The 13,953-nt window shown below is 48.7% G+C and overlaps 1 protein-coding gene across 1 annotated transcript in view; it reads right to left on the reverse strand.

The window, feature by feature from the left end:
• ASTN2 (astrotactin 2) overlaps positions 1-13,953 on the reverse strand; it is a 639,084-nt gene that overhangs the window by 396,636 nt on the left and 228,495 nt on the right. Inside the window, exon 6 of the mRNA XM_030535214.1 lies at positions 2,291-2,437. Within this exon, the coding sequence (XP_030391074.1) occupies positions 2,291-2,437 (147 nt within the window). The remainder of the gene's footprint in view (positions 1-2,290; positions 2,438-13,953) is intronic.

A 13,953-nucleotide genomic window follows, 5' to 3' on the forward strand; every position in this document is an offset into this window, starting at 1 on the left:
GGTTTTCAAAGCCTAGCATGTAAGCAGCATGCTCAAGACTTACATCTGATGTTGCAAAACAGGTAACTGCTCACTCTTCGTCCCATTCTGCACAGAGGTCTCCTCGGGCCTAATTTGAAAGCCTGACTCAAACTCGACTAGTCCACAGCTGACCTGATCCATGCCTGAGAGTGCCAAGACATTTTCAGACCCAACTCGAGCCTTGCACTTGCTGCTGAAACTAGGTCAGCACCCCAGCCACTGCCTCATGCTTGGGACATGGCCGGGGGGGCTTCCTGCTCTCCGTGCCCATGATCTGTCTCCAGGCACCGCCTCGCCGCAGGGTCAGCGCAGCCACCATGGCTGTGTCCCCGGCTCTTGCAGGGCAATGCCACCTTACTGCTGCATAGATGCTATAGACAAGAGGCACTACGGCTCATTGGCGCATTCGCTATGCAGTGCAGCAAGTCGGTGGCAGCCGGCAGGAGTGAGGCACGCAACTGCCACTCTGCCACGCCTACGGGCAGGAGAAGGTGAGCAGAGACAACCCAGCCCAAGCGTGTTAGGTTATTTTCATACCCAAACTGAACCTAACATGTGTAATCAGGTCCCAGTGGGTTTGGGTCTAGTTCTGCAGGCACGTTAAGCCAGCCAGTGCTTGTAGTGCTCATCTGCCCGAGTATTGTTTTGGGATGCACTTGATATCAATGCAAATTTTGCAGGCACCAACCTTGGAAAATGTCATCATAAACACCAGGGTTGAGATGTGTGGGCCACTTGTGATTCTGTGCAGCATTAAATCGCTATGAATTCATTCTGAGGCCAGAGGGGACTATTAGGAGCATCTAGTCTGAATGCTGCACAACACAGACCAGAGTGTTTCACCTAGTGAGGCGAAGGTGCCTTAAATTCCGTCTCATCACACTTGGTCCCGTCAACTTGCTTTCCTGCTTCATAAGCATTTGTCCTCCCCACCAAAGCTAGCACCTCCGGCGAACAGGCCCCTGACTGGATCAGAACCAGACGCCCAGAACTACAGTACGGGTACAAGCTAAAAGTGACTGCAGCTGCCTACACAGCCCCGGACTGTGCATGGCACGTTTCTTTTGGACGTAAGCCCCCCTCAGCCTGGCTCAGGCAGGAAGGAGACCGCAGGAGCTGAAGAATTGGAACCGACTGAATAATGGGTCCCGTCTTCAGGAAGAAAATGAAATTTGCCCTTGTGTTACTGAAAAGTTGCACTTGACGCTCACTGCACATTATATGGAAAAGGTCAGTGAAACAACAAACACAAGGCGCCAAGCTGGCGAAAGCAATAAATAGCGACAGCCGCCTTTGTCTAATTCTTCAGAGCCTCTTGCTCTTCGCTCCAACACTGGCAATTTCACGTTCTCCAGAGTGGCGAGGGCCAGAGACAAACGGCTTCACTCTGACGAGAGGGCGAGCATCCATGCGGCTTCCCGGTGTCTGCCCGGGAAGCCCAGTGCTTCACTTCAGAGCAAGCATGGATTTCAGTCAGACACAGAGTTATAAAACAGAGGTGGGGGGGGGAAGATTTCTGCCCCGCCCCTCGTGCCAATGGCTATTGGGTTTTAGTTCCATGGGGCAGGCATCTCTCTGTCTGAATTGGCTCTGTATGGAGAGCGAAGTCAGTTTCCCTGGGGTATGAATATAATGCAGTCAGCAGCTCTGCTGCTGGGGAGAGGGAGGAATCTCAAATGAAAACTGAGCAGCTCTGATGCCAAAAATACAAATGCAACGTCAAAGGACGTCCCCCTCCCACACAACCAAATCCATAAATCACTCCATACTCGCCGCATCTTCCTCACAGCCTCCCCGTCCTCTTTTCAAGTGTGAGCAAATGCGGTGCTGCTGAGGGCTTGCCAGATTGCCAAACCCCCGAGACTGAAGCCTTCTAGTTATGCAAAAAAAAACAAAAAACATGCAGCCAGAGCCTGACACAGCAGTGAGTCTCAGCCCCGTCCCAGAGAGTTTGCTCCCTGGGGGCGGAGAGGAGAAAAAACTCTCCAAGGCATAGTCATATTTCTCTCCCTGCTGGGACTGTCAACGATTGTGTTAGGGTTAGTGTGGGTGGGGTGCTGGGGGGAACTAGTGTCCTATAACAGATTGTCCCCAGGTGTTTTTCTAGGCCACCCAGCACTGAGGAATAAAGCGAAGAATGGAAAGTCCTCGGAAGGGTAGTTTGAGAAAGGGGAGTTCTAGGAGGCACTTGGGAAAGTCACACAGAGAAGGACTCTAACTGGATTGGATCTGGAAGCTCCAGAGGGAAGTCTCGCTCTCAGGGTCTTACCGTCTGCAATGAAGTGCTCAGGCACATGGAGAGTGACCTTCACTGTCAAAGGGCAGGAGAGCTGGGTGCCACACACCATGGCTAGGATGCAGGAGCTGACTGCAATCAGTGTCAGGGCCGTCTTGTTCACTGGACTCTTCAGAGAGCCTGAAACACAAACAGACACGCATATATACCCAGAGCCAATGTGAAGTAAGAGCATTTGGAGCTAAAGGGGAAAGACGTGGGTCCAATTTGCTTCTAAACCATCATGAGCAGTGTGAAAGAACAAGAGCAATTAGATCTAACTCTTTGGGGCCCTACCCCATCTCTGTTTCTGGATATTCATCCTTATCAGTGTCTGAGCACCTCACATTCACTACGGAAGATCGGGAAGTGCTGTCCCCATTTTACAGATGGGGAAACCAAGGCATGAGGCAGATTAAGTGTCTTACTCAGACTCATATGGGAAGTCTGTGGCTGAGCCAGGAATTAAACCCCAGTCCTGCTCCAATGCCCTGTCCACTCAACCACTCGCCTGCCTCATTTTCCCCTCCTCTCACTTGGGGATAACACCTATCTGCCTGCCTCCCAGTGTTGTTGTGACACTAAATTCATCAGTAATCGTAAGAAGGCGATGCTAGGGGAAACTTACGTTTTATTAGAAAAATGCTTCAGTTAATTATGTCTCATGATGAAAGGCATTACAGTTAATAGCAAGCCACGTTTGAAAAAAAAATCAGTTCTGTCGTGTTAAAGCTTAAAGAACCCAGAATCACAGGGTTAGAACAGGGAGCAAGGGTCGTCTTGCCTAGTGCCCTGTTGAGATGCAGGGTTTGTTGTGTCTAAACCATCCAACGTTTAGGGTATGTCTGCCTGGCACATTAAGCCCAGGCTCTGACTCAGGTTTAAGTCTAAGCACTCCCCTGTACACACACAGATCAGTCTGACTCAGGTCAGCCAACACTCAGGACGAGGGTCCTAGGACCCTGCTGGGGAGGTGGATCAAAGCCCAAGTCCCACTGTGACTGGGATCCAAGCCCTGTCTTGTTGCAGTGGACGCAGCGTTTAACCTAAAGACTTGAGTCAGAAGGTCCATGTAGTGGAATATGGGCCCTGGCAGCACGGCTGTGAGACCTGGGTCCAGCAATTGTAAACCCAGGTTTATAATGCTGGGTGGATGCTTTAGTGCAAGATGACCTGTGGGGGGGGCACAACCCCGGAACAGCTTGAGTCACCCCCCACCCCTGGCAGCCTTCCCCCTTCTGAAAAGCAGCCCCCTCATCCCTGCGCATACATCGCCCCTATTGGAAACCCTGAGTCCACAAGCCCAGGACTCACAGAGCCGGGTTTACAATGTTGTGTAGACGGTCTGAAATGTTTCCATCCCATTATTTCTTGTGCTGGTTGCATTTTTGTTAAGATTATGCAGTCCTTGGACCAATCCCTGTTAAGGCCCAATCTTTCAAAAGCGGCTAGCAGTTCTTGGTGCTCCAATTTTTAGGTGACCCAACCTCAGCCACCTTCAAGGGCCCTTAATTCCAGAGAGCAGGTGCTCTGAGCTTTATCAAAATCTGACTTCTTTAAAGTGCTTTAAGTTGGGCACGCACAAACTGAGGCCCCCAAAAATTCATGTTTTTAAATGTAGACCAAAATTTTCATAACTTCAACTACTGAATCAATTTTCTTCAAACTTGGCTTGTTTTGCAGATCTTGCTAAGTCTTAAAAATATCAAGCCAAGTCTCAAGGCTGTGTGTAGTGTGCTATCATTAACTACACCTCGTGTCATACATTGGTACAATATTATATATATTGCACTAATTAACAAGTGATACTTAGATGCTAATTATTAATATTTCTATACTCACAGACGTTTTACAGTCAATTCAGTGAGCAAGGAAACAATTTGTGCAGAGCAAACCAGAGCCAGAATATTACAAGAGGAGTTTTATTTGGTCAGTCACAGATGTTTACTGCTTCTTTCAAAACCCAGCTCACAAAGGGCCTTCCTGAAAGTGGTAGCTAAAATATTTTCTGACAGTAGGAAGATGGACTCCAGTTCAGGCCAACGCCATGCTGAAGGATCCCAATCCCACTCTGACACCAGAGCGATGTGTGGGTCACACTGAGCCATCTCTCAATCTCTGTAGGCCATCTGTCTAACACCACGGATCACAGACCACAGGCACCTCAGTAATAATTCAGGAGCAGTGGTGCCTTTGAGGCTGAAGAGAAAGCCCAGGTCTGCAGCTGCCAGGATTAATGCTCTGTGTCAGCTCAGAATATGGCACAACGCTCGGTGTGAGCAAGATTCGTTTGATTTGGGTCTTTTTAGTGAAGGGGATAAGGTGAAAAAAGAACTCAGCCATCTGCAGCTCTGGACAGACTGGCCCGGGGACAGAATCGGCTGTGAAATCCTACAGCGTAACACATTGCTAAGGAGCCCAAGCCAGGCCAATGGCCCATTAGCTTTCTGGTGGGAGAGGCCAACTTGCTAGCTCTATACAATGAAAGGGAATTGAAGCGGTGAATGAGATCGATAACCACTGTGGGACAGCAGATTACCTCACGGGATGCAAAACTCTGTGTACCAATGGCCCCTATTGGGCCCAGGGTGGTGGTGACCAAATGTCATTACCATCTGCCAGCTGCTTGGCAGCCCATGCTGAACGGAGTCTGTGGTTGCCATCTGCTGCCCAAAGAGGCACCCTCACAATGGCCACCCACGCTGGCACTCTCCAGAGAGGCCAAAGATTGCATGGTCCACTGAGGACAAATCACCCTCTCACAGAGAGCAGCCCCAAGATACATTAGTGGGGCAGGGCGGAGAAGCTGGAGTTGCTGCTGTTCGTGCTGCATCTGCTCTCAGTCACAGGACTTTGCTTAATAGATTGCACAAGCAGTAAAACTGACTTAAGGCGACCTTGCATGTAGCAATTCTGGGATGTTTGGGAAGCAGCCCTGTAGCGTCTTAGAACCTTTTTTCAGGAATATAAAGACACTTAAGTGAGAGCACTGATCTCCAATTAACTTGAGCCACCACTGCAGCCTCTGTGACAGTCTGACACAGATTGCTAAATTCCCAGCAGAGCTGACTCTCTCTCTCTGTTCGGAATTCAGGGAAAGCCATTTATTTATTTCTGGAACTCAGTCTCCTTTCCAACCCCCACCTCCACACACACACAAATCACATCAGTAAAATGAGACCTAACATGCATTTGTTTGAAAACAACAGGAAATACATCCACTGAGATACTCCAGTGCTCTTTACCTCATAATTTGATCAAGTCTGCTTTTAGAAATATTGGTGTCAGAACAGAGAATCACATTTAAGTTGGATTCAGAGCACGAGCCAGATTTGAAGCTAATGGAAATATATGCACCAAAAATGCAGACATTTTTGCAGCGCGCTGGGGGTTTGCAAACAGGGTAAGGGTTTGGGTGTCAGGAAGGCACTCAGCACTGAATTAGAGGTGCTGATCTGCTGGTCAGCTCCCTGTGACAGAGGAGGGGAGAGTACAGAACATGGATATTTACACAACATATTTCACATTCCAGTGTCCCCAAAGAGCTGTACAAGCACCTTCCCCACTCCCAAAACATACCCACCACCCAAACGTCTAGCTCTGCCACCGACCTGTTGTGTGATCTTGGGCAAGTCACTTCTCTGGGCCCATTTTCCCTGTCTTGTTTATTTAGATTACAAGCTCTCCAAGGCACAGGCTTGTCTATGTGGGCATATGACCGATCCTGGCTGGGGTCACTAGGTGCTTTTGTAACTGAAATATATCGGTGAGACTGGAAACATTCAGAGTCACAACAGATGAGAGACCTCATAGCAAATTCATATTATTTTGCCCTTATAAAGCCCCTTTCAGCCCAGGATCTCAAAGTGCTTTAGAACCATTAACCCACAAATCCCAGGGAGATAGGCAAGTATTACTCTGCTTTCACAATTCAACTGAGTCACAGGTACGGCAGCTTGACAAAGGTCACACTGTGAGTCAGTGGAAGAGCTGGCAGTAGAAAGCAGGGACCGTGACTCCCAATCTCCTACCCTTCCTACATGCATCATGGTTCCTGATGTGCCACCATTCACTCCACAACTTGATTTTTTTTTTTTAAAGAAAGTGGCACATGAACCAAAAAAACAACCGCTGCACAAGACCCGATGACCTCCTCTTCCTGCGGAAAAGCACAAAGTTTGAAATAGAGGAAGGCCTGGGCATCTGAGCTCCTGGCCAATGGAGCTGAATGTCGGAGGGAAGGAACAACGTATTGCAGTTCTCATTTCACTGCCACTCCTCCAGTGTCCCCACCCCTGCTCCATTTCCCTGCTCATTTTCATCGTGTGTATCTAATTACTGACATCCCGAACAGTAAACGCCATCGCCCAAGGGCAGCAAGCAGGGGGCTCTGTTCAACCGAGCCGCAACAATGGGGCTTATGTTTGAGCTGAAATTGGATTTCCGATTCAGCTCTTTATTGCTCGAGGCCAGTCTGCTGCCAGGTTCTAAGGGACGCTAGCCGAATACACAGCTCCTTCCCTCGCTCATTAAACAGAGGGGCATTTCTCCTGTTTTCCATCCCAACGCCCGCTCGTCAGACCACTAACGCTTCAGCAGAAGCACTTCTGTGCTGTGTTTAAACACCCATCTGGAGACAAACAGTTTAGTGCCAGATCTCTCTTAAACCCAGGGAAATGGACGCTTTACAAGCTGTTGCTAACTAAACAAACATCCAAGGGTTAGGCCAGAGGCACCTGGGTTTGTTTGAGAGGCACAAAACATAAAAATCCACCCTTGCCCCAGGGATGTCCAAACTCCCAGGTATTCCAATAACCACCAGCAATCATTGAATTGTCTTAGGTGACTTAGGCTGGAGACCCAAGCTTTGCTGCTCTGAATTTCTCCCCCCACGCCCCTTCCCACAAGCCTGGGACTACCACCAAGATGTTCGCACAGCAGTTTGCTAATCCCAATCCCATCTATAGGCTGGCCCCAGGTTTATGCTCTCCAGGCGGGACGGGAGCAGGGAATGGAAGTTCTGGATGGAATGAGGCTGAGAGTTGGGCAGCAGGAGGCCCAATGGGGTGAGGGGAGAGAGGCGAGGGTCTGTCTCCTTCCCAGGCAGTGGCATACAGCTCCTGCCAGCTGTGAGCTCCATCGGACCTTTGCTGGCTCACCCAAGCAGTGCCCCAGTGGCAGAGCGGAAAAGGACCTGTGACTTGGAGCCATTATCCCTGTTCTCCTCCCACCTTATTCTAGATTATATCATATCACCTTTGTCACAGAACAGCAATACCCACCTCCCTCCCCTCACTTCCATGCACCTGGCTGGGGGTGCCAAGGCAGAGTCAGATCTCCTTTCCTTCCTCTTGCATGTATGATTTGGGGTGGAGGGGGTTGGAGGGGGAATTGGACAAACAGCCTCTCTTCTCTTCACCGCAGCCAAAGGCGCAATCTGAGCAGGGGGACAAGGAGGGGTCTTACTCCTTCTCTGGCTAAGTAAAGGCCTGAGTAAGGAAGGCAGACGCACCGGGGGTAGACTCCTTGCACCAGAGGAGTAGGTGGAGGAGGAGAGGGGCAATATTGCTGAGTACTGAAGCACATGAAGGTGGAGGAGAGCAATGCTGGAGTAGCTGAAGGGATGTTGTACTCTGTAGGGCTCTCCACCCTCAGCCTTCCATCTGCACTTACGCAGTCACCCAGCCTTACAAATAATAAGCAAGCTGGCCAAAAAATGAATCCCTCCTTTCCCCCACCCCAAGGCAGGGCAGAACAAGAGGCCAGAATGGTTTGCTTCAGTATTCACAGCCAGTATTCATGCCAAGTTGGGAGTCCCCATAGAATCACAGACTATCAGGGTTGGAAGGGATCTCAGGAGGTATCTAGTCCAACCCCCTGCTCAAAGCAGGATCAATCCCCAGACAGATTTTTGCCCCAGATCCCTAAGTGGTCCCCTCAAGGATTGAGCTCACAACTCTGGGTTTAGCAGGGCAATGCTCAAACCACTGAGCTATCCCTTCCCCCATGGAGAACCTGCCGCTGACAGAGAGTGTCTGTTGCAGATAGGACGGTGGTAGGGCCCCAAACCAAGCCAGCAGGGTGTGGCGGAAGGAGCGTGAGGAATGAGACTGGAAGCCATGAACTTCTGGACTTCAATCCTCCTTCCACCAATGACTTTGGGCTTGTCAAGCGGCAAGTGAGCATGTGGCAAGCTGGGACGTAAATCTACAGCATACTAGCACGTCACTCACTAACTGTCCACGCGGACCCTGCCACTATGCGCTAAAAATTCCCTAGGGTGGTTTGAGCTACTGCTCTTTGAAACAGGAGAAGGTCAGCGCTCACTAGGGAACTTTTAATGTGCAGCAGCAGCATCCACACAGACAGTTCGCAGCACGCTATACTCCAGCTTGCCGGATGCTAACCGGTCATGTAGACAAGCCCTTAGGTAGCCTTGGGCAAGTGACTTCAACTCTCTGAAACTTAGTCCGTAAAAGGTGGGATAACGCTCCTTCATAGGGTTTATGTCTGACATATGCCCAGCTCTGTGGAGTTCTCCAGTGGTGTTATCTGCCCAACTGGCTGGGTTAGAGTGGTGCAATGATTTGTTTCTTTGTTGCCTTTGAAGTCTCAGCCGCAAGAATGCCTGAACACAGTCTGTTTGCATGCCATCTGCTTGGCTTCAAAGTGAAAAGTCATTGGTGATCCCTAGCTGAGGATGAAGGAGGAGAAACCAGGAAATGAAGAGATAAGGAGGGGAATGCAAGAGACATGTCAAGGAGGAAAAGGACTTCTCCTGAATTGGAGAACAAATTGGGGCCCTCCTCTCCCACATCACACTCCCCAACTTGTGAGCAAGGAGAAGACAGATGAATGTGAAAATTAAAAGCAGACCAATCCGTTCAGGGCAGAACTGCATCAGAGTTTCTTCCTGCTACTGATCCAATTAACCACTGCTTAATTAGACTGGAATGCAAAAAAAAATTCCAAAAGAAATCCTCCCCTTGGAAGTCTCTGATCCTGTACGTACAAACAGCTGCCACTTCATTCAGAGAGCTCCTGACACCAACCTCCTTTGGGTCTTTTTTTACACCAAGCGCCAATTAGACTAGCTCTGGTCTGCCTGAGAACACCCAGACTCCTCTGCAGAGGGTTTAGAAGCAGCCTGCAAAGGGACTGAAGATTTTGCACCTACTGCAAGAGGAAAATAAATTCAAAGCCACAAACACTCCACATGCAGCCCTGTGGCTCATCTAAAATATCATTTACTTGTGCTGCCAATTACTCCTTCCACTGCCTCCTCCCCAGCCCCAATATCTGGCACATAAAGGGCAGAAAACTCTGATCTGGCACTGGGAGTACTGCTGACATTAAAAAGGAACATACAGAACACGTATACATTTTAAGCAACACTAATATTCTGCATGCTCGGCAATATGATGTTTCTAAATCAGGCTCAAATACATGCTTGGGAGATTAGTCTATGAAAAAATAAACTTTAATTACTCCATCTTTCTCAGTGCATAGCCCATAGCATTGGCCACATGTGGGTGTTAAGATATAATAGTTTAATACCTAATGTTTCAAGACTGCTTGGATATTAAAACATATTTCTACCTCCCAGGAAAGACGGAGATGTAGAAATCAACCTCCTGAACTGCTTAGCAACTGAACTGCAAATCCTACAGAGCACACATCAATGGGAGGCACGCAAAGGCACCTGCTAATGAGAAAGTAGCACTTTTAACATGGAGAGGGTGTGTTTCAGCTTCAATTTTGGCAGCACAAAAATGCAGCCACCTCTGGGGTGGATGGCAGGGAGTTACCAGCCACCTGAATATAACCTTAATGGTACCAAAATGGCAGACTGACCCTGATGTGGAATCCTGTCCCCACCCACAGCACACCCCATACAGCTTTCCTTGCGCCTCCAAGGAGGGCTACTTCCAAAACATTCAGCTGTCCTGTGCATGTCAAGAGAGGTCACTGCCTCAAATCATCTCCCTTTATGTTCCAGCGGAGACTCATTAATACAGTACAACAGCATCTCCCGACGCCCTCACACACAGAAACATCTCAAGGTGTTTTACAAGCAGGAGATCATGTTAAATCAAATCAAATACCAATTAAAGATTAACAGCGATGTTGGAAGGCTGCTCTCGCCGGATAGCACCGCTCGCTGGGAAGAAACACTGCTTTCTGTACCTGCTGCCTGGCAGGCTCCTACCCAACCCCCAAGCCAGCCACTTACCTTTACCTCTCCACACAGCCCATGCCCCAGCTGGGGAACCCACCCATGTTCAGTCAAGGCACTGTCCCCCAAAGAAGCTCTAGCAAGCAAACCTTCCCTCCCCCATTCAGTGAATGTCCTAACCATTCTCCCCATCAGCCCAGAACCTGAGCCAGCACCCCCTACCTGGACAGTCCTCCTTTCACCCTCAGAACGGGCTTCCAGCAAGGCAACCAGTCATCTCTGAACCCATGTCCGCTGCCCTCCTCTCCACACAGTAAGCCCAGAGCAACAGACCTTCTCTTCCCAAATTTGCGCTAACCACACACACTGCCTTCCACGTCCATATCCCAGGCCAGGCACTCTCAAGCCCACCGAGAGCTTCTTCCAACCACGCTCCCCTTGCCAGGCTCCCCCCCACAGGGGCAGTACAATACCTTGTGTGTTTGTGTGAGTGTTGGGGAGTCGGGAGGTGTGGGGGGAGAGATAATGCCATAAACTCCATGGGCCACATCCAGGCTTTGGCTAAGTAAGGGTGTGTGATCCCGGCTGAATCTTCAGGACATTATACCTCCTCACACAAGAGTCCAGCTTCCATCCTCCTTGCTCCTGGGGAGCTCTTTTTCCCTTCCTCTCATGGAATTCAGGGAAGTCCCAAGTAAAGATATGTCAAAGCGGCACCATTTTGATCTGGCTTTCAGCTGCTGCCCTCCAGTGCATTTTGGTGTGTCAGACTCTGGGGAGGTTGGTCCAGGCCAGTCTCTAGTCCCAACCTACAGCCCCTTTGTTGGCAGCATGGACTGGACTTTGTTCCATCTGCCCTGGTTTGGCATTGATCCCGAAACTCGAGTCATCTCCCCCAAGAAAGCAGCTTCTTTACAGAGACTGGCCCCTTCAGATAGCTCTGAGGAAGGAAGAGAAAAGATGAAAGGAGAGAGAATGCACTAAGGGTCAGAGATGGAGGAGGAGGAGGTGGTGAAACATACAGGAAAGCAGATAGAGGAGGACTAGAAATGTCCAGATTGATCTTGCTTTAGGGTAGAGCAAAGATGACTGATAACACTAACATGTATGAATGATATCAGCCTGTCAACACTTCCTCCATCAGAGTTCGAACTAGTTTAACTGGTGTTCACAGAGGGGGCGTTATTTTGGGGCAAGGAGTGTGCAGATGAAACTGTTAGCAGTTTTTATAAGGGAGATCCCATCAGTGAATGCAGGAGACTCAGGTGCCTTTCTCAGTACCCTGAGTTGGCTCCGGGATTCACACAGAGATCGGGGATTCAGCCAGCCCATAAGAGCCTAAGCAGCATGGGGAAGCCAATTCCTTCCCTGTGCAACCTGCATGTTCCATTCAGCATGAAGATCCCATGAAGTCTTTGTTAATCTGTTTTTAATACCCTGGGTCTCAGCTGGTTATATACTTTGAGTTTTAATACCTGATGCATTAAATAAATGTCTGTACTTAATATTTATAAAGTTTCAAATATTGATCTCTCACTCTCATTCCCTTGTTTGAAATATGGGGCCTGCCGTTTGCAGAGAGATATTGTGTAGGAGAGAGTCAGTCATGATAAGAGGGAGAATGGGGAGAAGGGAGGGGAAGCCAGCAGGCAGGGCACATAGAAACAGAAGGTGCAAGAGGGAGGGGGAAGTAAGGGGAAGGGAATAAAAGACAGATGACAAACAGGCAGAGGCTCCGGCAGTTGCTCTCCTTTCTTGGATGATGGGCAAGAGGTTACTTGCCATGGTCACAAGCACTAGATAAGCTCTTGGGTAAAATCAGCAGGAGTCAGTTTCCCCAGAGAAGCTCCCATCTTACTGAGTGTTTTCTGCTCAGTGAGTGAAGGTTCAGCAAGGAAGACCCCAGTATCCTTGCAGGATGACTGAATCTCAGTGACAGGGAACTGGACAGCTCTGGGCTCAAAATGCTACCCAAAGATGACACAAGGCAACAAAGTGCTAGACACTGATCAGCAAAACAGGCCAGCTGCGAGTCCTCTGCTAACAAGGCATTAACTTTGGTACAGCTTCCCCTCTCCTTACCCAGATGCTAAGGGGAAGGACCTTAATAACAGCCTAACTGCAACCGCGGCCCAAGTCTCCTTGGGAGGTGATCCTGCTGGTGAGAAGAGGAGATGGGGAAGAGGAGATAGTGTGAGATGTAGGTGGGCCGGGGCCAGCTTTAGCTGCCAGGACCTCAACCCCACCCACAGGAGTTTCTGAGGTCCCAATACCTCTGTCTATCCCTGAGTGTCAATCCCTTTGCCCCCCAGCAGTGCCACCACCCAGCAAAGGTTAACAAGAGCATCCTTAAATGCTCTCAGGGAGGGAGCAGCTGATTTGCTAGCAGGATGCAGCAGAGGTATTGCCTCTAGAATGGATGGCACAAGCTGGACTTCCCCATTGGCCAATGCAGGTACTATCTGCCCTATGTGTGGGCTGGGGAGATGAGCTCAAAAATCCAGGGCCACACCCCCTAAAACAAATCAGCATGCAGAGCAGCAATTCAATAGTTGCATGTCAGAGGCTCTGTCTACACCTGGGACTAGCTCCAACCAAACTGTCAGTGCCCATCAAACGGAGCAGCTGCACCAACGCTGACAAGAGCAAGCCAGGGCTGCCGCTGCTTGGAGTCTGTCCTGATTACAAACATGGGTAAACCTTAATTAGCTCAATCAGCAAAAGCCCCCACCCCTGTCCTTGGACATGTCCGAGTCCAGTTTTTTCTAAAGAGCTGTGCATCACTCTCTCTGTCAAAAATGGTATTACTGGTTTCTGCTAACTCAGAAGAAAAGGATCTTGAAATGCTTATGGATCAATGTCCTAACAGATAAAACTCAAGACGGGGTATCAGCTGGTGCCTGCCACAGACCACCATATTACACTAGGGAAGCATCATGACCTGCTCCTTACACAACTATCTACAATTAGAATTGGAAGGATTAGATTTTTACTGGCAAACATTGATTTCACTGTACACACACAAACCGATGAAAAAATATTTCCATCAAAAATAATCCAACTTTACAGATAGGAACAGAAAGAAAAATGCTTTTTGAGAATTTACTAGTGTTTGATTGAAGGCTATTTACTTTGTATACTTTGACATATGATGTTGACAATTTGTGTTTTCACAGTTATGAAGCTTTAGCATTTTGAATCTCAACAGCTGTCATCGAACAATTAACTAACACCTCCCCATTGTCTGACCCCATGTCATTTCCCCACAGCTGTGAACGTTTAAATACCGGTACATAAAAATTGAAAAAAAAAAGGCTTTAAAACCCATAATTCTGTGCAATGGTGAAAATTATAAACTTTTTAAAAATGCTTAAAATAACCGTCAATGTTCTCTGCCAAAATGATAAAGAAAATAAACATTGAATTCTGCCAAGCCTACTTATAATGTGTAGGAAAAAAGCTGTGTGATGATGGGGGATTT

Source organism: Gopherus evgoodei, chromosome 16 (assembly GCF_007399415.2).
Source record: "Gopherus evgoodei ecotype Sinaloan lineage chromosome 16, rGopEvg1_v1.p, whole genome shotgun sequence".
NCBI lineage: Eukaryota > Metazoa > Chordata > Testudines > Testudinidae > Gopherus > Gopherus evgoodei.